The 25,342-nt window shown below is 37.5% G+C and overlaps 2 protein-coding genes across 2 annotated transcripts in view; both read right to left on the minus strand.

The window, feature by feature from the left end:
• nrp2a (neuropilin 2a) overlaps window positions 1–25,342 on the minus strand; it is a 250,386-nt gene that overhangs the window by 198,334 nt on the left and 26,710 nt on the right. The window lies entirely within an intron of this gene.
• The window catches only part of pard3ba (par-3 family cell polarity regulator beta a), a 156,830-nt gene that overhangs the window by 82,457 nt on the left and 49,031 nt on the right, over window positions 1–25,342 (minus strand). The window contains exons 5-11 of the mRNA XM_079615678.1: window positions 21,934–22,025; window positions 17,136–17,222; window positions 15,221–15,346; window positions 12,560–12,996; window positions 8,837–8,976; window positions 8,385–8,510; window positions 304–489 (exon numbers count right to left, since the gene is read on the minus strand). Of these exons, the coding sequence (XP_079471804.1) occupies window positions 304–489; window positions 8,385–8,510; window positions 8,837–8,976; window positions 12,560–12,996; window positions 15,221–15,346; window positions 17,136–17,222; window positions 21,934–22,025 (1,194 nt within the window). The remainder of the gene's footprint in view (window positions 1–303; window positions 490–8,384; window positions 8,511–8,836; window positions 8,977–12,559; window positions 12,997–15,220; window positions 15,347–17,135; window positions 17,223–21,933; window positions 22,026–25,342) is intronic.

Genomic DNA, 25,342 nt, shown 5'->3' on the forward strand with positions numbered 1-25,342 from the left:
CTATAGTGTAAAAATAACACTAAAATAACAGATATTGAATGCATTTATTAATCTAATTATAATATAGGTAAACATTTTAACATTACAAGTTGAATGAATTGTGTATTATGAGCAAATGTATATTTATATATTTCTTAAATGTATTTCGTATGTATTTGATCACTTTTTTGAATTTTAAATGATTATTAGTAGAACTGTAAAAACACTATGTTGTTCTGTTGCGACATGCACAGGTTTTGAGTGACTTTCATCACTGAAGCTCTCAAATGAACGGACGTGAGCGTCGACGCTGGCCGCTTTTACCTTGTTTGCGGCGCCACCGTGGATGATGGACTTGATGAAGATGCCCAGGTCTTCTCCGGTCTCTCGGGACTTGTTACCCTTCAGACTGACCCCCAGACCAGCTGAGCCGGAGTCGTTCAAAGGAACTTCAAACATCAGCTGCTCTCGCCCGTCCTCGACCAGCAGTGGACCCGACGGCTCTCCTTTCTGCAAATAACACACTTCGGTCAGCATCTCAGTTGACTTTTAAAACTGTATCAATTTGAGCATTTACCCCAGTGCAACATCCTGCCGCATTGACTACAACTGTAAGTGGATTACTGGACATGCAATTTTTTGCTTGCGTTTACAAACCATGCGCCGAGTCAAAATGATTGTCAGTGGTAATCGACATGTCACAGACGCTGTCGATAGAGTTGAACTCGTATTGAACCTGGAACACTTCAATAAGATAATGGATGTAGTGAGATGAGCACACTAGTGTTTAAAATGTCGGAATTATTATTATTATTATTCTTTTTATAGAAATCTCGTATTTTAACCAGGATAATATAATTAACATTGAAAGTAAAATAAAAAAAATAAAAATGTATTCCTGTGATGCAGTTTTCAGTGTCACATGATCCTTCAGATTTTTTTTTTAATATGCTGATTAGCTGCTCATGAAAAAATATATATTATTTTTGAGAACAGTTGCTTTATATTTTAAAATATACATTCATTTGATGAATAGAAAGGTCTAAAGAACAGCATTTATTTGAAATAGAAATATTTTGTAACATTATAAATGCCTTTGCTGTCACTTTTGATCAATTTAATCCATTAAATTATTCCTTCATTTAAAAAAAATCTTATTGACCCCAAACTTTTGAAAGGTATTGTATATTTTAGTGATGGATCTCAGTTAAAATAAACGCAGATTGTACACATGACCAAATGGATGGAATAATAATGGATAAATATATAAAGTAGGGTTTGGACAGAATGAATGAATGTCTAATGGTGAGGCAGGAAAACACATTGGGGGTCATTTGACTTGAACGTGAAAGGTTTAGAGCATAAGGACGTGCCAGATCAAAAGGAAACATAATAAGCTTTTGTCAGCGATTCATTCATTCAGGAGGGCGGGGGTTGTTGAACGACACCATTTAAGACTAATAACTCATTATTGAACACACTTCACACACACACACAACTACCCACACATTTCACTTCTCTTTTTGCTTTCTTTTGCTGCAAAATATCATTATCAAAGAGATCAGGGGTGTCAGTGCCATGGCCCTTGACCTTTTCTCCACATCGTTTCCTCCTCCTCTCCACAATCGTATCAAAAAAACCTAGCAAAAAGGCCTGGAATAAAGTGCATCGGCTAAACGCGACTGACATCCTTCTGGAAACCACATTAAACGTTAGCCTGTTGCTAAGCTACTGTGGAAATGGGCCAGGGGAAAAAAGCAACAAAAACGACTTTGTAAGAGCACGAAGTTGGGCAAAAAGCATTAACTAAGAGCTAATGATGACAAATAGGAGGGCCAATGGGGCAAAGCTTCAAGTAGTCCTTTTAGTGTGTCCTCTTACTGATGATAATGTGTCGTGCATGGCCCGAGGCGGACGACAAATCTGAGTTTTAGCACACAATAAAAGGCCTGTTTGTAAGTGAGGTCAAACTTTGGTCCCAGCGAGAATATCAGATTGTCTGATGTCTCCTCACACGAGGAACCGCTTCGGTGGTCCTATCAACACTCGAGACTTCACATGAAGACCTCCTGAGGGCAAATACACACTCATATGCTCTCATACACACCATGTGATTAACTATTTTAACTAACGTACATGAGTAAAAGCTGGGGAAAAAGGTCAGTGACACTTAAAAGGCGGATTCACGTTGGGAATTGCATCATACACATTAAACACGCCTGTGGATAATGCACAAATATTAAACATATTTAGACAGTTGTGTTTTAAGAAAAAAAAAATTTACTTTAATATTGAAGTAATTAATATGAACTAACATCGTAAGTATGATAACATTAACACTACTATTAATAGGTTATATTCTACTAATATGAACTATTATTTGAATTAATTAAAATAATAACTGATATTAATAATAGTACAGTTTATTAGTATTCATACGTATCAATTGATAAGTATTAACACATCATTAATATAATATTAACTGATAATATTAATATGCATTATTAATATCAACACTAACGATTCATATTAATCTCTATTACATATGATACTAATAGGAGTTAATTTTAGTATTAAAAATAATATTGATATTAATTGGCAACATTAATAAAACATTTTAATATCAATACTATTTAATAAGTATTAACAATGAATGAATATTAATAGTAACTGATATAATAATAATACATGTACACATAATCAACATTAGTAATGCATATTGATATGAAATTATATATTATTTTAATAGGACTTGATATTAGTATTAATAGTCATTAATTTTAACAAATCGTTAATATTAATATACGTTATTAATACTGATATTAATAGTAATAAATATAGTAATTAATAAAAAAGCTTCAAAAGGGTTAATATTAATACTATTTAAGGAGAAACATCAGAGACAAAATTTATACTTAACGATAAACACCAGAATATCCTGAGCTACAACATTTTCCATAATTGATTTGATTCACAAAGCATTTTTAAAAGGAAGTCTTTGTGTCATTTACACAAAAATAATCCACGGGAAATGTGTTTTGATGCCCCTGGCTAGAAGTCAATGCACCTTAACCCAGATATTGAACTAAATTAGAATTGATGTCAGAACGCCATCTGCTATTAGCCTACATGAAAGCATCTACAGTACACTTTTTATATTACTCGCAGCTTTAAAAAGCGTCTATTGGTTTTTGGAAAGAAGTGACCGTGACCCAAATAACAAATATAATTAAATAGGCCATGACAAAGCAGAACACATCCTGTGTGTGGGAAGAGGAATTATTACAAAGACCATCTCAAGGACTTCTACATGCTCCACCAGCCCTGTGCCGACCTCTCTTCCTCGGAGGACAAGCGTGTGCAATGTGCTGTCTGACCCCTCCATCCTCACAGAAACCCTGAATCAAAGGGTCTACAGCAACACCCACAGCTCAACTCTACAAACCCTCCAAACAACTAACTATACAGTTTACATTGCCATTGTAAATTGGTCACACAAATAAATATTCAGCTTTTACAACAAATATCTTGTCGGAAAAACATGGAATAGTGGTGGTATTAGATTCATAACACTTCTATCAAGACTTGATTTTAGATCATTTATCTTGAATACACGTGTAATTTGTCTAGTGGAATACCACAAACATCACTAAATATAGTCATTTTATCATTCTTTTAAATTAATTTTTGCAGTGCATGCCCATGTCTTGTGGGCACAAATTTTTTTTACATTACAATTTAATTTGATGTTTGGCTGATGTATTGCTACTGGCTATCAGGTAAAATGAATATGCTGCTGAAGACATTAATTCCACCCACTGCATTCATTTAATCTCACAGCACGTGACAAACTGATGGCAATATCAGCTTAACTTTAATGCAATGCTCAAATTTAGGCCACACTGTCAGTTTTTTGGGATTGACAATCGCATTTACTTAGGTGTGAGTCGCGAAATGTCCCGTTCACACAGCAATCGAATACAAGGAACGTACTGAAGGAGTGAAGCCTGTATTCTCTAACCAGGAACTATAGCGACAGTGACCAAAGTAATATCAAAGATGCCAACGTCCATAAAACTGAAAAGTCACTTTTGACATGACAAGAGTCCAATCAAGCCACGAGTTCATCCGTCAAACCATCATTAACAACAGCAGCTTTTACTGTATATGGAGAGCGGATCATTGGAGTCCTGCGTAGAACACAAAACTGACGGGAGCTGAACTAAATCTAAAACCTTCAGCTCATATCTCTGTCACTCTAAGTTACTGAAAGAGCAGACGCGTGTTTGTGCAGCACAGAACGGCACTATATGACGTGACAGACAACGAGTTGTCCAGCCCAGTTCAACTCACACAGTGCAGATTTTGTGAGTCCTGAAAATGTACGCCGTGAGTATGCGACTGCCATAAATAACAGAACTGTGTGTGAACATAACGTATTAAAGACTGGGTTGTCAGTTCTGTATTTGAGTCTTTAATACGTTATTATGTTGCTGTGGCAACGTGGCCTTAGACGTTTATAGTTTGTCATGCTCATTAATGTGCATTTACTTAAGCCCACAGAATCTAATGCATGTCTGATTGAATTCTACACAACAATGTATACACATATACATATTAGAGATGTGCCTGAAGCCGAGTAGTGTTTAGAAAGGAAACAACGCATTCTACGGAGCCCTTAAAGGGACATGGTGATGGGAAAAAATACGAGATTTTAATGCTTTTGCATTCTCTCGCAATTATATAGTTGGGTAATCATATTAATAGGGAGCCGCTATCAATATGCGGGGTATTGAAATGGCTTTTGAATGCGCGCTCGCACGTAATCCATGTATTGGGAGTGGCAGTACTGGCCTCGAATTTTACAAGATATTTGTTAATGACGATCAGGATCTGTTGTGCATCAAATCCTATGACATCGTCCTGTCAGTCATCTCTCCTTACTCCTTATCTTCATGTGATAAATGAAATATAATGTACTGTAATGTAACCGACTACCAGAGCAAGCCTAACCATGTCCCTTTACGCTACTCATTTTCTGTACCTTTCCAAATTCGAATTTAGGCTTCAGGCACATCCTTAATATGCATACACTAACAAAACATTACTAAAAATTACATGTACTATGGTATTCTTTCAAATACCGTGGCCGATCAACAATCTATATTCTACGCCAGCCTGGACCAGCTAAAAAACATCTTGTGACAGTTATAAATGAGGTAAGCTAGGCGCCATTAGATGACTTTAGCTGGATTTTCCAGCAGGGCCGGACGTTTCGGCGACACACTCCTGCATCCAGGATATCCAGTCACCAACACATCAGCACCGTGACTAGATCCCAAAAGGTTGATTCAGAAAAACAAAGCTTTAACTCTGTCAACGGTCTCTAAATACGGGTCACGCCGACTGCTCCATCTCTAGACAGACACATCTAGCTGCTAACAGGATGGACTTTTATGGTGTCGCCCATTTCCTGTCTAAAGATCTGCTGGATTCTAGAGGACTGATTTAAAAGATGCTTTATTTTTGCTAATGGCTGACCATAAGCCAAATCTGCCTTTTTGAATTAAGACGGTGTATTTTGTGCCTGCAGGGGGTGGTTAAAGAAACCGACGAATACTGTATGACAGTGGGTGTTTATGGAGGGTATTTCAGGTTTGGATGCATTCATTGGTTGGAATGAAATATATATACACACACACACACACACACATCCTCTAAAAAGGCAGATGGTGAAATCTACTCAACACTCTCATTATATCTTTTCATACTCTCCCATTCTCTGAAAAAATATTTCTCCCGAGTGTGTCATTTTTCCTTTTGCCTGCCGTCGCATTTCTGCCATAATTTACCCTGGCTAAGCAGTGGCACAGCTAACCCACTTTGAATTTGAATAGGGTGGAAAAATGGAGAAGGTTTTTCTCTGTGAATAGATACTGCAGAGCAGCGCTTTATGACGTTTTTTGTGCCTAACAAGAATTAATGGTCCAATAATAGTCAGTGTCAATGACATACAGCTGCTCTTCTTGAACAGATCTGGGACAGCAAAAATGTAACAAAGTACAAAGCTAAATCCATAAATAAACCCCACATTTAACCCTGCATTAGTTTTTAAATTTTCGCAATAAAACAATTATCCAAATTCTGAACAAAAAAAAAACACAATAATAATAATAATATCAGACATCTAATTGAGGAAGTAATGCATGAGAGAAATTATTTACAGTCAGAACGATTATGAATTGTTTGGCAGCCCACAGATATCACAGGTGACCCGTCTAAACCAGAAGCCTTTGATAAACAGACACTAGAGTGTAAATGAACTGAGGATAGACAGAGACACAATGAAGGGATGTGGTCTTTCTTCCTGCGATGAGGGATCTAGTGGCGCCACAAGTGCGCTTTTACTCGTTGTTTGGATTCTAACTTGGGTCTGATGTTTAGAAGGAAAATAAAGATGCTTTGAAAGGGGTCAGCGATCAACACTCGCATGTAACATCTGGGAGAAGATGGACCAGCATCAGCCCAAGGCTTCCTGTTAAACTGCTGTGTCATGTGTACAACTTCCTGTCACAACCTGATTCGACACATTCAAAATAAAGGAGGGGACTGCTGGGGTAGAGGTCTGCACTCCCGCGGGTCGCAACGCAAAACAGTGCGGCGCGGGACAAATTTTGAAAGGTCATTGCGGGAGCGGGCGGGATGATGGAGGTGCACTTGCGGGTGCGGGCGGGAGGGATGATACGCTGCACTCCCGCAAATTAAATATGAGTGTAAAGTAAAATATATAAATGATTAAAGTAGCGTACATAATTTGTAGTTGTGAGGGAGATTCTGTTAGGCAGCAATAAAAACGTTTTAAACAGCCTAAACTTGTGGATGTTGTCATTTGGGGTAGGGCGGGGCCTAATCTCACGCACACTTGTTTAGAGACAATTCCTTCCCGGCAAGCTTCAAGTTCAAAATAGACAGTATGGACGATGTGTTCCAGCCTCCAGCGCACCGTCCGAACGGGCTTTCAGCATTTGTGGTCGCATACTGGAGCAAAGACGCAGTGTGCTGAAGCCCTCATCAGCCCTCACCTTTTCCTTCATGGTTAGCCTATTCAAAGAACCCGATAGCCTAAGGAGCAGCTGCTTGTTTTACCTTTATTTTGATCATTTTCATTTAGACATGCTGGTAGCGACCTGCTGAGTTTTTTTTTTGTTTTTTATTAATATTATTATTATTATTATTAAAAGGTAGGCCCAGGCTATTTTCAGTTTAACACCTGCACTGAGGCTCAAAGCCCAAATCGTTTTAATTTTATTTAGCCTATAATGTGACCAGAACATTATCTAATTTATAATTACCCTATATATATATTAGATAGATAATAATATTACCTAATCGAATTGATTTTATATTTTTTGTTTTTGGTTACTGTTAGCCTATTGTGAATATTATGCTATTCGTAATATGGGACTGTTTCGTGTTTTGTGATCACATTTTAAATGTTTAACTGGCCTGTGATATAGTCGATAGTCTAGGCTAGATAAGAATGATCCGTTTTACAAATGTTCCTATGTGTAGGCCATACCTAAGGCTGTTATTTTTTTATTTATTTAATTTAATTTAAATTTTATTTAGGCTGTTTTTGTGTTACACGTGAATTAAGCCTATTGGAATTTGGGCCGATTTATGTTTATCTTTATTGTTACGGAGGCCTATTTCTTGTTTTGTAGCTAATGTATGGTTGAACATATGGCTTAGAAATTAAAATGTTAGCAAGTATTGGTAAGGAATTATGTGCGCACGCATTTTTTTCCAAGACCTTTCGTGAGACAGAAAGTGAACATCCATCCTGCCGGCCATCTTGCGGGAATTTGCGGGCGGGAGCGGGACATAATATCACAGATGCGGGCAGGAGCGGGACTAAAAATGACAAATCTTTGCGGGAGCGGGACTGAACACTGCGGGAGCGGGACTGAAAATTGTGTCCCGCGCAGGTCTCTAGCTGGGGTTATCAAAAATGTATTAAGCACGTTGTTGGTTATATCCATAGTATTAAAACTATACTGTATATATACGTTTATTGCAAAATATGCATGCAAATAATTATACATATTTAGTATTTTGACAGCATAGCGAGACCAGCTTGATTGCTTCGTTTGTAATTGCTGCAACTCTCTGATTGGTGGAAATGTATACGGAGCATCACGGGTATGTAGTTTTTCACCACAAATTCAGCTATTAAACACTATTTAAACAATTATTTTACGGATGGCTTCAATAAAAGCATATACCATCGATTAACAACCTTGGAACTCACAGTAGGTCTGTCTAAAAGTTTCTAAATCATTGGTAAAAAAATCTATTTCCTTATGGAAAAATTTGTTTTTGCGACTGTTGCACTACAGTCTTACCAGTTCTCTGGGCAAAAACTCTTCTTGTCTTCCAACCATCATTGATACGGTCTCTCCCAGTTTGGTGCTCCGCAGCATAGCCACCAGTTCCTCTTGTGTGCGTCCTGTAATGTCCAGTCCATTTACCTAGAGAAAGAGAAAAAGCAATTTCCAGTAACCGTCAAAACAGAGAGCAAAATGTCCATTTACACTTTGACGAGATGGAAAACACGTCAGTATTAATTGTGTCTCTTGGCCAGGTGCGATACAAGACAGACAATTGGCCTAATCACGTCAAAAATGCATTACGCATTCTGAAACAATATATTTAGATTGCATTTAAAACAATACCTTTTAAATGCATGACTGGCGGGGAAGAAACAGCATGATTTAATGTTCTAAAAATAAGCTCTGCTTTTGCATTAGCCAGGTTGCGCTCTCATGATTGCATTGATGCAGAAAGCATGTAATACCTCCAGGATACGGTCTCCAGACTTGAGCCGCCCGTCTTTAACGGCAGCTCCGCGAGGCAGAATGCTCTTGACCATAATGGGTCCTGGACCATGAAGAGACGAGTCTCTGGTTACCACGGTGAAACCGAGGCCCTCCGTGCCTGGAGAGAAAAGGCGGCCAGAAACATTAAGCATTTATTTAATGACCCAGTGAACCAGGCAAACGGTCTTCTTACCGCTTCCAACAGTGTGGAAAACAATAGCTACGCTAACTTCTGAACATATTTTACTCTGCTGTATGATAAAAAAATAACATTCTTCAAAGGTGCCAACAATCGAAAAAGTACATGATTGTTCCACTTATATCCCTTCCACAAGGTTCTAAAGACTTGCTAACATCCTAAGGCTCTATTCACCGCGAGGAAGATCACGGAGAACATTTTGCAAACTTAAATGAAAGATGTGATGTTCTGGTCATTTACTGTACACACTTTGATGTACAACACAAACTTCAAAAGACACAAAACTGGCAAAAGACAAAGAGATTGACTAGTTTTAGCGTGAAAGTCTAAGGATGTTGACAGATATGAAGGAGAATATGGAATGCCAGTTGGAAATACATCATTCAAAAGCTCTTATATCTTATTAGTTGTTTTTAGTGTTTTTCGCCTAGAAAAAAAAAAAAACTTATACCCTTGCAAACTTTTAACTTACAGACTAAAACATGCACTGTTTATTGCAATGAATATTCAACATTTTTAATAAAAGGTTTCTAGTTCTGGAAGTTCCTAGGTTTTTTTTTTTTTTTTTTTTTTTGGAGTTAAAGGCTTGTCGAACAAAACTGCAAATGAATGTTTGATTTCGTCTCTGTTGGGTGGAAATCTCGATATTTCGTCTTATTTTCATAAATCATTACTATTGGTCACTCCACATCAATCAGATGGTTTTGCAAATATTTAACCAATGAAAAGTATTAAAAAAAGCTTGTGACTAAAACTCGTAACTCCATTGGATCCTCAAACTGTCGGTCAAACCTCAAATTTGCAGTTTGGACCGTCTCTGCTTGTTTGCAATGCAAGGGTAAATAAAGAACTGTTTGTTTGAATAAGTCATTTTCTTTACTCGATAAATTCTACATGTATAGATGTAAAGGCTAATGTTTTATGTATTTGAGGAGCGGAGAAGAGTGCCTTAGTGTCTAAGTATTTGTCATCGAGTCATAGCCAATATTGTCTTAAATACTCCTTGAGTAGGACTTCATCTTTAATAACATGATATTTTGGCCAAATGACTGAATAAACAGAGGCTAAATAGCTAAAATAAACGTTATAACCTGTAAGTTAATGAAAATGAAATGTGATGATGCTGTTACTGCCTCAGATAAAACACGTATGTCCAAAATTCTCTGGTCAAAAACTCCATTTGATCTTGATTTTTATAAAATGTTAATAATATAATGACACATGCAAGTGTCTGACCATATATAAAGCCACAATATCAATTTTAAAAAAAATATATATTTCCTGAAAAAAAGGAATGTTTTCGTTTCCTTCCAACAGCGAAGATTTAAAGGCTTGAATTCTTGAATTCAAAGTTTGACGATATGAACTTTTGAATTAAAGACTTGTTTAAAAGACCTTCAAACTGCAACTGACATGAAAGAATCGCCAGTGTATTTTGTCTAATGTTATAGCATTCATTTTCAGTTCCTATAAATAATAAACTAATAAAAGCCAACATCATCAGAGTGTCACTGTTATCACTGAAGTCTGGTTTAGAAACGATGGACTACTGATATGGGTTCTAGAGAGCAAGGTGGTGGATAATGGCAAAAACGGTCTCAAGCTCATCCGATCCAAGATCAGGTCAAAAGGTCAACGGTACGCTGATGAAGGCTTTCAAGCACTCTGGATTGATAACCTGTGTTTAAGCTGTCGGTTTCTCTCCGTCTCCACCCCTGCTCGTTGATAAATGTTTCCTTACGGGGATTAGACAGCTCTGCACTTTAATTTCACACGTGAACACATCTACAGGAGACGGGAGATGCAGAGAGCAGGATACAGGATGAGGAGAGAGAGAAATGGTGTGAAAGAAGAACGATAGAAACAATGACAAAGGGTGTGGCCTGAAAAAAAAATGATTAGAGGAAGTGGAAGCACTGGAAGAGGGGAAGAAAAAAGAAGATGGAAGAGTGAGTCTCACTAAAACATGCAGGGTCACATTTCAAAATCAATCACAAGAGCAGACGAAATATATTTTTGTTTTTCATGCATAAATATTACTATTAGGTTGTTTTTTATATTTATTGCATATATTTTTATATTTTTTATATTTACTGGATACATATTATATATATATATATATATATTAATGTTCATTGCATAGCTTATTATTTAGTCATTTTTATACCAAATGCATGTATATTTTAATTAATATTATATTCATATTTATTTATTTATTGCCTTTATACTTATATTATACTCATAACATAATTTTACCATTTAGACATACTACAAAATACTAGTATAAAAATGGTAATACAATGATTTATTTAAAATCAGCATAAATTAAAGGCATTACACAACCAAATAGTATATATAAATACACTTTATCTTTAAAAAAAATTAACAATATTTTACACTATTATTTTATTGTACTGATATTGTATTGGTAATGAGGAATGATATTTATTTGCAAATGAGCTTATTTGCCATTAAATGTTACAATGCAAAGCTTAAATTTGTATGAAAAAAATATTATTATATAATGAAAAAAAATCATTTATATTTTTCTTTCCTTTGATTTTGGGGTGAAATATGACCTGGACATGTTACTGACAGGTTTCATGAGATTCACACAAACGCAATAAGAGATGAGAGAAAAAAATGAGGCTTAAAGAATCATGCTAAGATAGCGATTCCCTGGAGTCTCTCGTCTGAAGGGACACGTGAGATTACTGAAGCTGAGAATTGCTCTGTCTCTCTCTCAAACACACTTGATGGAGAGATGTCATTGAGGATAGCGGCCAATCCAGCATACTAAAGATGGTAAATGATGAAATCTCAAGTCCCAGAAGAGCACCTGACATTAAAGTTTTAAACAATAGCAGCTGTCAATCAGCGGAGAGGAGCGATAAAGACAGAGAGGTGAGGAGAAAAGGGAGAAGAGCATGTACAGATGTTGCCATGCAGCAGTTTTGACATGGGTTAAATCCAAGCGGCAACCTTCCGATCTCTCTCTTGAAACCAACATAGGAGAGACTTAAACTGCAATTCATTGACTGGCCACTAGAGACAGGCTGCAAAAGAGAGTCAATCCCATTTACCACCCATGTTAATATGCCCACATTTTTTTATAAATTTGATTAAGCCTTAAAGTTCTGCATAATTAAGGGCGTGGCCACTTGAGTGACAGGTGGATTGCCGCTGCTGTCACTACTAGCCGTTTGTCTGCTTGTCTGTTAGCCGTAACCTCAGCTAATCCCGCCTCTTTTACCATTTTTGCTTATCCGGGAGTGATGCACGGTGACTCACTAGCAAGATGGCGATGGCCACTTTGGGCTTCAAAAATGCTCTTCAGAAACCTACATGTGATGAGACTGTCACTGCCAAATCAACATGAAATGGCATTCTACAAGCCATTTTACTTCCACAATGTAGCATATTTTTGAGTAAAAAAAATATATATATAGAAAGAATGACTGCAAGTTGAAACATTTGGGAGTTAATTTCACTTCCAGCTTACCTTTCATCAAATCGATCTTCATTTTCTTCCCAGGCTTTTTGCCGGTCATGTTAACCAGCGCGGCGAGGGCTGGGGTCATTTTTGGGGCAGGGCTCTCGCTACGATCTTTGAGGATGGGTGAAGCGCTGACGGGAGGAGAAGGTGTATCTCTGGGATGATTTGATTCAACAGGGGAGTGTCTTGGAGGGCGAAGCTCCTCCTCCTTTAGGGGCGGGGTCTGTGAGACAGGGGGCTCTGGGGACGGCGTCGCTGCATTACTCGGACGGAGATTATGGACCAAGAAAGGACTCTTGAGTTTAGGGACCACAGTGGTTGGTTCGGTGCCGTTGAAAAGCTGACCGATGAGGCTCTTTTCGTAACGAAGCTTGTTGGCAAAAGGAAGTACCTGCAAGCTTACGGGCGAGGAGGACATGGCTTGGCGAAACACCTCCTGAGACCTGAAACATCAAGAAAAAAACACCTTGTCTTATTGTTCTGTAATGCACATTTGTAGATAACATGAATATAAAGACATCCCTTCGGTCCTTCAAAGACTCAGAAGAGCTCTAGACTAAACAGCCTCCTTAATGAACACCATTCAAGAGCCTTTTCGCTCAAGAACTTCCAGTGGGAATCACTTCTCAATGTTTCTCTTTCTACATAACTCCCTGGAATTTACCGTCACTATAGACTGGTGAGAGTATGTTAAAATAGCAACAGATTATGTATTCCTTATTGTGACTTACATCCAAATGAAACTTTTTTTCCTTCTCTTTCAATAACCTGTCTCTCACTTCCATCAATATAGATGGAATGATTTTGATGACATCACTCTGCACTTGCGATTCTCATCAGATTTTCTGTCCAATTAAATACTGAACCAAGTTCTCTTTCGCCACTTATTTTACTGTCAAATAGGGATGCACCGAATCCAGATTTTTGGGGTTCGGCCGAATACCGAATCCACTGGTTAAGATTCTGCCGAATCCAAAACCGAATACCGAATCCTAGTCCCATCCTCAGTCCATTAACACAGTAAACACATCAATGAAGTAAACAACGTCCACAGCAGTTGATTTTTCATTTTATTATATTTTAACTGTAAAATAAAAAATAAAAATAAACAATATGCATTTTAACAGCGGATGATGTTGTATATTGTTTAGGGTCATTGCCACCACGAGACAAATCGTCATTGTAAATTGAACATGTAGCTCGACTTGAATTGCCTTCTTTTGACTGAAAGTACTGCCAAACAACACTTTTTCTGCTCACGAGTTCCATTTTTTTACTTTCTCACTGCCTACGAGATTCGAACGGTCCACTAGCCTACTGTAACAAATGGAAATAAGGTGTGGCCCCTTTAAGAGCTGCTTGCTCCCTGTTGAACTGTCGGCAGTCTGTATTGTATTGTATGCGCCTCGATACCCCATGTATGCGGGTTATTTCAGTTTGATGCTCATTTTTATCTTATTTTATTAAGTAACACTGATGGTAGAACGTGTGACAGACAGTTACATGAGTTCGATTGGGGAATAAAGTGCGAGTTGTGAGATGCCAATCGCCTCCATGAGTATGGCCTCTGCTATAACTTTAGCTGTGAGCTACCGGTATCCCTATTTTTCTTCCTGACACAACGCGTTACACTACGTAAACACCTTCCCGTAATCAACGGCGGCGTGATGTCGACCATCGTAGCGCGCGTATTATATTGCAAGCTTATAGGGTTCGGTGAAAAAACAATTCTAAGGTTTGGCAGAAACCGAACCCCTTTAAAAACCTCAATATTCGGCCGAATCCGAAACAGAATCCTGGATTTGGTGCATCCCTACTGTCAAATGCATGTAAGGTTTACATAAACACAGTCATTTATATCTAAAAGACTTACTGAAGTGCCTTGAAACATGCAGCATTATTTAATATGTTGATATTATGATCTTTCTTCAAAGGCAGATCGTGGAGACATTTTAATCACTCTCAATTTAAAATAATTTAATTAATGTGTGAGGACACAATTCATGTTGCATTAAATGTGTTGAGCAAACTTTTCAGAGTTCAGTTCAGGACAAAGTAAAGGAGAAGTAAAATTGACTTGCTTGACTGCAGTCTTTCTTCTTTTCTACTTCAAAACCTTTAACTCTCATACCCATTACTCTAACTCTTCCTCTAATAGTGGCACTTCGTTTAATCCGTCACCCTTTTGAAGACTGTCCAATACCGTTGATGCCACTTAATAGGGCAATTCCACACTCGCGGCAAGAAAAGACCATTTTCTTTTGTTGTGTTAAAGTTATAGCACTGAAACTCTGCAAGAGGGATAGAGAGATAGAGAGATAGAGAGATTAGATAGATAGATAGATAGATAGATAGATAGATAGATAGATAGATAGATAGATAGATAGATAGATAGATAGATAGATAGATAGATAGATAGATAGATAGATAGATAGATAGATAGATAGATAGATAGATAGATAGATAGATAGATAGATAGATAGATAGATAGATAGATGGTTTGCACGCTATGAGCGAGAAGGACAGAGAACAATTGCATGAAAGTGAAAATAACAAAAGATGGATAATGAAGAAGGGAATGAAGTAGAGAGAAAGAGAGCGGGTGGATGATTAGTAATCCACATGACAACAATGAAAGTGTGACGGATGAAAGAGTCAGACACTCACTGAACGAAGGACTTGTCTATTAACTCGATGTCATTGATCTGCACAATGCACTCATCCTCTTGAAAGATCCTCTCTCGTTCAGAGCGGCTGTTCTCCTCGATGGATCGGATATGCAGACCCAGAGTCCTGATGACACATGCACAAACACATGTAAGACAGAAGGGCATCATTTGAGACAAAAAAGATATTAGTTCTATTGAATTTCATCTGAAAATGACTCGTATGGAACCTCTGTACTTTCCTGGGTTACCCAAATGCTCCCCAAATACAAATAAATAAATAAAGAGACATTTATTAAGCAAGGTGTTTCACCCACTTATCGGACACCGTCGTTGGGCCAATTGCAAAAAAATAAAAATAATTTAAATTAAATTGACTGACACCAGAAACGTGTTTTTTTTTTTTTTTTTTACTGTTGTTTTATGATTTAATGAAAAATATCAATCATATTCCAGGAAGGTTCTCTTAATTGTCTCTCAATATTAGCAATATTTCAAGAACAGACTTCTCTAGTCAACCATTTCAAAGAGCAATTCTGTTACTACTGGGAAAATGAAGTAAATACAGGATTTCATTTGCTGTTACTTCCTTAAGGGTTTCCTTTGAGACTCACACAACCCAAAGAGTAGTTCACCAGGTCATCGGACAGGTTTGACCACCTACAGAGAGAGGGTCTATTTCCATCCGGAGCTCAACAGGGCGCACAGGCCCCAACAACAGGAAACATGTCACCGTCCACCCCGGGAGGACTTCCTGTCATGCAGCACGTGTGTGTCCTTGCCCTGAGCACTTAACCTTTGACCTGTTCATGCAGTCTGAAAGAGCCATTCACCTAGCTACTTCCTGAAAGTGTGTGAGTGTGTGATTATGGGTGAATATGAATGGGAAACTGCTGACTAACAATACAATCCATGCATGTCCTAGATAGTATTTATAATACAATACACAATATTTATGTAATATTATCTGAATTTTACAAGACTTTGAAATACATTCAAGAATTTTGTATGCATTACACGTCACAATGTTTTTGATTCACTAAATAAATAAAATAAATGAAACCTATTATTAACCAAAATTTGAAAAATAAAAAGCATTCACATGCCAGTCGACCACTAGGATACAACACATACACTAAACTATATAATAATAACAACATCTTCGTTAGAATTTCCACGAAGGAAGAAAAGTGTGTTGTTATTATGACAATAACAGAATTCTCAATTTTGGGTCCAATCCTTTTGATCTCATGTTGCTAGATTGTCAACTGTATAAAAGTTTTTTTCTAAACTACTACTTCTAGTCTATAGTCGATTAAGAGTCAATGCATGACGATCGAAAAGCAGGATTTCTACAACAGTGCTCCTCATAGCGGTCCATTATCATGAAAATGTGTAAAACACCATGAGTGTGTATGTTTGTGTGGGTGTTTGGTCCTGGTAAACTCAACATTATAACCCCACAAAATGTCCCCACAACGATGGCAATATCCGAAATCCTTGTCGGAAAAATGTTTGGTCCCCATGAGGAAAACAGCATACAAATCATACTAATGAAGTGTTATGAAAATGTAAAAAAAAAGGGAAAATGTAAAAATGTGTGTGCGTTCTTGTTTATGTGATTTATGAGGACATTTCATGAGTCCTCATAATTCAAATAGCTTAAAAAACATAAACAATGTTTTATTAAAAATGTAAAAATGCTGAATGTTTCCTGTGATGGGTAGGTGTAGGGATAGGGGCAGTGTAAGGGGATCGAATTTGTTATCAGTTTGTGCAGTATAAGAACCATTATGCCTATGGAATAGCAAAACAAACTAAGATCATTGCCTTCAGTGTGTGTGTGTGTGTGTGTGTGTGTGTGTGTGTGTGTGTGTGTGTGTGTGTGTGTGTGTGTGTGTGTGTGTGTGTTTTACCTTCCACTCAGTGAGGAGCAGTATGATATGACTTTGATTCCCAGAGGCCCGAGGTCTCCAGAAATCTTCACTGTCCGTGTGAGACTGCTACAGTTAGGAAAACACAATGGTGCCAGAGGTTAGTGGTTAAATGTTTCTTGCCAGAAAAAAAAGAAAACAACTTCAACAAACTGAAAAATATATTTTGGAAGTGGAAACTTTCAGTGGAACGCAATTACATTAGCAGAACAACAGTCACATGTCAAAATGACAAGCCCAAAAGCCATTACGGTAGGCACTGTCTTGGATATCAATGGAGTGCTCCCCCCGTCTCCTGCATCATTTCCTCAGGTCGAGCGCTCTTGAAAAGTGTGTTGCATTGTAGCATTCAATCAGACTCTGACTGTGCACTTACATTGTACACATAGTATACACTAGATTTTCACATATACTAAACATATACACTCGCATGTATGCATGCATGCATGCATGGATGGATGGATGGATGGATGGATGGATGGATGGATGGATGGATGGATGGATGGATGGATGGATGGATGGATGGATGGATGGATGGATGGATGGATGGATGGATGGATGGATGGATGGATGGATGGATGGATGGATGGATGGATGGATGGATGGATGGATGGAATGGATGGATGGATGGATGGATGGATGGATGGATGGATGGATGGATGGATGGATGGATGGATGGATGGATGGATGGATGGATGGATGGATGGATGGATGGATGGATGGATGGATGGATGGATGGATGGATGGATGGATGGATGGATACACATTAAAGTATAAGTGATTTTGCATCGGGTAGTTATAAGAACTCAGTTATAGGAAGCAGCCACTGGGCCAGTTAAGAAGTACCTGGACTATTTTCCATGTTCATGGAGTTAGCATGTAAACTTTTAAACAGCTTTTTAAAAATAGAGGGTGCTGGTGTTTCGTAAGGCATGCGTTCGGCCAATAAATGTACATTTACATCACTGGTAGCTGCTATTGTGCTGGGTTAGACCTACTCTGAAGGAGTTCATTTATCCCCAGTTCCTGCCGTGTGAATACAGCAAAAAAGCTGACACCTTCCGCCAATGGTTATAGGAACTATGAAAACGTTCCTCCGGTGCAAAAGCCGTTTATGTGACCAAGCAAAACAGGGTTATTTGAAGGTAACTTTTACCCCCTCTACTTGAAGTTTGGTACTGTCACGGTAGTGGAATAAAGCACTAGTATAAGTATATGAACGGGACATTTGCGATGCATTGGACTAGCATCTGCATCTGTGTACTTGCGGTAGAGAACGTTTCTGGCCTACAGCAGTCAGAGCATTGAAGACACAAACAAAAAAGCAAAAGTATTCACCATCTACTTTGTACTCTTGTCGACACACGCAGCAAATCCATTTGCTGTTTATGTCCTGCGGGACGACATTAATGACCAAACAAATGAGCCGAAAGCCAGCGAGTCACTGTCATTCAGTGTGTCTGAGATGAGAGCTGGAGGCAAAGGTGTCTACCTGCATCTCTCATCACAATAAAGACAGAACAGAGAGGATGAGAGAGCAGAGGGAGAGAGAGGAGCATGTCAACTCTTCCATCTTTGTCAAAAAAAGGCTTTTCTGGAAGATTCAGGCAAGCAAGACAATCACAGTTATTCACTAACTGAAATGTGTTGTCATATTATTATAAATATGTATATATACTACAGTTCAAATGTTTGGGGTCAGTGAGAGTATTTGGTTTAGAATTTTATATTTAACAAGGTTGCATTTATTTGATCAAAAATACTGAAAAAAATTGTATTGTGAAATATTATTACAATTTAAAACAACTGGTTTCTATTGTAATATATTTGAAAATTTGATTTATTCCTATGATGGCAATGCAGATTTTTCAGCAAACGTTAGTCCCACATGATCCTTCAGAAATCAGGCTAATATGTTAAAATTTAAAATATTTGTAAAAATCGTGTTGCATTGTTAATTCAAGATTCTCAAATGAATAGAATGTTTAAAGTAACAACATTTATATGAAACTGAAATCTTTTGTAATGTTTTCAATGTCTTTACTGTCACTTTTGATTAATTTAATGCCAATTTTCTGTATGAATGAAATACATTAATTCTGCACAGAACCAGACATAAACATTTTGCTTAATTTTTTTCTCTGAGTTATATCTAAATTTGAGATATACTGGCCCCTAAAGTCATGTGAAAAACTGGCTAAATGGAACATTGTCTAAGTGGGCGCCAGAAAAAACTACCATGTGACTTATACCATGTGATCATGTGACTGATAATGTAGTTACAGATTAGTGGTTACAGACACATCGGCTAAATGATGCTACAGACTCAACCAACAACTGAGATTAGGAAACATTCTTCAACACAGCTTGATCTACAGAGTACATTACCACAAAAATAAAACCTCCTCTCCATTCATTTGCATTATTCCCAAAATAAAAACCTCCTCTGCCAATTTGCATGTGCCCAGTGTGGCGCGGAGCATCCATGAATTTACATGAATAAAAACTGAGACTGGCAGCAGCTCATCAAACAGATACAGAGCTTATTACTGCTCACACACCACAACAGCGAGACACACAGAGTGCGCAGGGAACGTGTCAGAGAGGGGAAAACATTTTCTCTATTCCTGTGATCAATTTCAAGATAAAAGAGAAAAATACTTTATGAAATACTTTCATACCACAATTCCATAAAATATCTGAAAAAGGAATGAGAGAACAATTTCACATTTGAATCACACAGCCACTTGTCTTTTTGACACTGTCTTGCTGAATGTTTATAGTTTTTTTTTTTTTTTTTTTATTAAATTTGAATAAATTATATTACAAACTTACAAAAGATCCCATAAACTTACATTGAGAGATGGGTTTCAAAGTATATCTAGAAAGAAACTAGAACTTTCTGTCACTGTTATTGGCCACACCATGTGTAAAACACAATAAAACTTAATGAATTACCTACTTTGATGCAAAAAAGAAAAGAAAACGAGGCTGTGATCAAGGGGCCGAAGCACAGACTATTCCATAATATTTTCAACAGTTTCTGTCCATTAGAAATTTGTGGAAAGACACATTTCCAAATATGTTGGCTGAAAGATCAACACTAGTCCCTCACATCCTCATTTTCATTTGCGACAAATTAAACGACATCTTATGCAACTTTACCCAGTGCGTCTACCCAGCTTCTGTGGTTTAGATGTGGTCGGCAACTGTTCATGTCCAACCGAAAATAATGACATTAATGAAGACTAAAACCTCAAAGTTTAATAATAACTATTATGCAGGAAGGGGAAATGATTTTATCTCACAGAATACAGAAAACTTAAATAAGCTCTCTTATGAAAACTTGATTGAATCCCAGATGGACCTCAGGGGCTTCAGCTGAGGTGATGCGGTACTGTAAACCGCTTCAATGTTTAATGAGCTGTTAAAGTGTGTGTGTGTGTGTGTGTGTGTGTGTGTGTGTGTGTGTGTGTGTGTGTGTGTGTGTGTGTGTGTGTGTGTGTGTGTGTGTGTGTGTAATGCTGATTGACAGAGGCACTGAAGAGAGGCGAGAGATAAACTTCATCCCTCTCTCAGGGAGAAGAGATGAGGTCACATGACCTGTGATAAGAGGCACGACTGGAGAAAACGTGATGCAAGTCTCCTATTCTGTGACTATGGCAACAAGTGTACATATTAATGACGTATACACACATAAGCTCTAGTGCTACTACGAAATATCTGAATCTGTGTCCTGCCGCACACACGCATTAAAGTGAACTCATCTACGGAAATCGCAATGCTCGGAGTCGACCTTTCACACTGAGATCTGTTATGTCGTTTCCATTATTTTCGCTTGATAAGGATTTCAATAAGAAAAGCTGCTTCTAGATAAGCATTAAAAAGATTGTTTAAAAAAAAAGAATAAGCACATGACATGAATTCTGACTTTAAACAGAATTTGTCTGACATAATACCGTATACGGCTCAATGCTTGTAAAGGTGATTTACTAGGCTTCAAAGTGTGATAAACAAGGCTCTTTTAAAAGAAATAGAAACAAAAAATATTAGTTATCGTATTGGTCGATCACAGTGTTAAAATCTGTTAAAGTTGATTACTAATACTGTATATATAATAAGCATATATTTATGCATTCAAATAAATATAAATATTTATAAATAAATATATTTAAATAAATGTGTCCAAAATAAAACAACAGGTAACTAACTACTTTGTATTTATACATATTTATATTTATTTAAATACATATGTATATAAAATGTATAAAGCAATTATATTTAAAAATAAAAAAAATCTAATTAAACAGTATGTACCTATTTGTTTAAATACATATAGATATTTATTTAAAAAATGCATAAATTAAATGTAAATCATTTTATTTAAAAAAAATATGTGACTGTTTAAATATTTATAAATAAAATGTTTTTAAATAAATAGATCCAAATTAATGTCACCGATAAACGTCAATATTTATATATTTTTTTATATATATATATATATATATTTTTTTTTTTTTATTATAATTAAATATATATATAATAATGTGGCAACAGTAAGCAAAGACATCATGTCCAAAACACATTAGGGCCACAAAACCACACACTGACACAACCTTAATCTGACAACAAAGAACTTTCACAAAACAAAGACCCAAATTAATCTCCGGGCAGAGAGCTCGTACTAATCACTGAACTAATATGATTTCAACCCTCACTTATGAATGTAGAAACACAATCATACATTATATACAGTACAAGCATACATAAAGTCCCTCACCTTAAGCTGACTTGTCCATTCTTAACCTTTGGGACGTCCACCTTGGGTTTGTCCATGGCTCCTCCCTTCACAGTCGTTGCATGACCGACGCCCTGTCAACACAAAAATACACTTATGGTGACTTCAGTTTCTCTCGAGGATCCAAAACAACGACACCAAGCTTCAATGTTCCCTCCTGAGCAGGATGCCAAAGTGAATAAAAAGTTTTCCATTGAAAAAATGCAATTGCGTCCCTTCCGTGTATCGGATATCATCCACTGTTTTCTTTTCACTTTTTGTAAGCAATCAATATCTCATCTGGGGACAGTGATCAAAACAGATAACATGCAAATGAATAGAAAACATACACAAAGACGAGGAAAAACAAAATGATGCACCATTAAAGGGAATGTCCACTTTCCTCACTGTGGAGCCGTAGCTAATGGTGGTCCAGAACGCACCCTGTACTCCACTCAAGGCACACACACAAACACATGGGACCCCCCTCCTCACAGGATGCATCAAACACACAAAAAGTGACCTAGATTATGTGAGGAGAGAGCGATTATCCCCCCGCTAGGCCACATGCTCCTGAGGGCCACAGGGGCAGCACAAGCAGTGGGGCTATTGTTAATGTGCATCTCCCATCTTTATTGAGTGCACACTGTTCACATGATGACGACAACAGAGATATAGAGAGTTTAATGGAGAGACGGTTGGTCGACATAACCTTTCTGAAAAGGGAAAGCAGAAACATTAACAAAAACAAGATGACTATAGTGATGTTTTGAACATTGGCGATAATAACAAAAAATTGTTTCTTGAGCACCAAATCAGCCAATTTTTTGAAGGATCATGTGACTGGTTATTGTATTGGATAATTACATTTAAAACCAAAAAAGTTAGTTATCATCAAATCTGTATCAGTGGTTGTAACAGCAAAAATATTGGTTCTTGTAACTGATTAGCTGTAAAATATTCGGGGGGTTTATTATAATCAGTAGCAACTGATTATGTAGCTTCAAACTTTCTAAACATCAATAGATAAAAATGTTACACACAAAAATGTATAATATAATATTGATTATATAAAGTTGAAAGTAGACACAAAAGGCTAACAGTGTGCATAGGCCAACACTTGAAAAAGTCTGAAAATGTATACATTTAAATATATATGTGTATGTATGGATACATAAGGGGAAATTAGCACCTTAGTCAGATTGGTAGAAGTCAGATTGGTAAAAAACGCGAGAGATGTTTCCAACATGGCAGGCAGGTGAAAATATTTGCCTTAAATGGACTTTAAAAGTCTCAGAACTGTTGAGAAGTTTAAGAAAAAAGAAAAAGAAAAGACGTATATTCCTGACAATGCGGTTTTGGGGGTCTTTGTGGAAACTAAATAAAACAACAAGGAAGAAAAAAAACTGACTGTAATATGAGGATTCTGCTGATATGTTTACGACCTAAATAGGCTTGAAGTAAACACTGTAAAACATTCATGGTCAGACGCATCAGCCGAGGAAGCAGAGTCTATATTAAATATGTGTGTCCTTGGCTCTCGGGGTACGCGGTCTGTTTGTGTTTACATAAGACTTATGAGCAGTGGGCACTGGGTAAACTCCTGGGAATACAGTAATTGAATAAATGTCAAAGCCTAATGAGAAAGTTTGTAAGAGATTGTGTGGGGATCTGCATCACAAATGTGTTTCTCTACGACCTTTGAGTCCATCTCATCCATCCATCCATCGAGAGCTGACTGAGATATTACAACAGCAAAGCCTGATCATCAATCTGCTGTATATAATAACTTAGCATAGTAAGTGCTAACATAAGACATTTATATACAACGAGACTAACACAAACTAATAAATTATTACCATAATGCCTTTATTAATACCATGGTATTTTTTTACCTTGGTGTACCATACCAAATACCATGGTATTCGAGTCAACTGAATTAAATAAACAAACCAAAAACACAATCAATGAATGGGCAATAAATGAATGACTGAAGGAAGGAAGGAAGGAAGGAAGGAAGGAAGGAAGGAAGGAAGGAAGGAAGGAAGGAAGGAAGGAAGGAAGGAAGGAAGGAAGGAAGGAAGGAAGGAAGGAAGGAAATGAAGGAAAAAAGGAAAGGAAGGAAGGAAGGAAGGAAGGAAGGAAAAAAAGGAAAGGAAGGAAGGAAGGAAGGAAGGAAGGAAATGAAGGAAAAAAGGAAAGGAAGGAAGGAAGGAAGGAAGGAAGGAAAAAAAGGAAAGGAAGGAAGGAAGGAAGGAAGGAAGGAAGGAAGGAAGGAAGGAAGGAAGGAAGGAAGGAAGGAAGGAAGGAAGGAAGGAAGGAAGGAAGGAAAAAAGGAAATGAAGGAAGGAAAGGAAGGAAGGAAAAAAGGAAAGGAAGGAAGGAAGGAAGGAAGGAAGGAAGGAAGGAAAAAAAGGAAAGGAAGGAAGGAAGGAAGGAAGGAAGGAAGGAAGGAAGGAAGGAAGGAAGGAAGGAAGGAAGGAAGGAAGGAAATGAAGGAAAAAAGGAAATGAAGGAAGGAAGGAAGGAAGGAAGGAAAAAAAGGAAAGGAAGGAAGGAAGGAAGGAAGGAAGGAAGGAAGGAAGGAAGGAAGGAAGGAAGGAAGGAAGGAAGGAAGGAAGGAAGGAAGGAAGGAAGGAAGGAAGGAAGGAAGGAAGGAAGGAAGGAAGGAAGGAAGGAAAAAAGGAAATGAAGGAAGGAAAGGAAGGAAGGAAAAAAGGAAAGGAAGGAAGGAAGGAAGGAAGGAAGGAAGGAAGGAAGGAAGGAAGGAAGGAAGGAAGGAAGGAAGGAAGGAAGGAAGGAAGGAAGGAAGGAAGGAAGGAAAAAAAGGAAAGGAAGGAAGGAAGGAAGGAAGGAAGGAAGGAAGGAAGGAAGGAAGGAAGGAAGGAAGGAAGGAAGGAAGGAAGGAAGGAAGGAAGGAAGGAAGGAAGGAAGATGCCAAACGAACAAAAAAATTAAATCAAGAATGAACCAACCAATTAATCAAATTAATTAAATGAATTAACAAAAAAATAACAATGAGAGGGAGAAAGAAACAAACAAACAAGCAAAGACTAAACCAAGTAACCAACCAACAAATAAACGAATAACAGAAAGAAAACTAAATGAAAAGATACTAATAAAAACCAACAGCCACACTTGAATGAAGGATCAGCTTCTTCAGCAGCGTCTCCTCTGCCGTCCCCAGATCACAGCATTGAAGGAAAATCAATTAGGTCCCAGGTGTTTATGAGAGCGCTGGCCATAATTACACATCTCATGTTCATGTTTGTGTGTGTTCAACCTCCTCAACACATCTGATAATCATCTTGTCTTCAGTCTAAAACATGACTGACAAAACCAAGCAGAGAATCCCGGCCCCGTCTCATAATTACCCGCTTGTCCAGTACACACACAGCAGAGAGGTGAGCAG

The sequence above is a fragment of the Phoxinus phoxinus genome (assembly GCF_949152265.1).
Source record: "Phoxinus phoxinus genome assembly, chromosome: 6".
Lineage (NCBI taxonomy): Eukaryota > Metazoa > Chordata > Actinopteri > Cypriniformes > Leuciscidae > Phoxinus > Phoxinus phoxinus.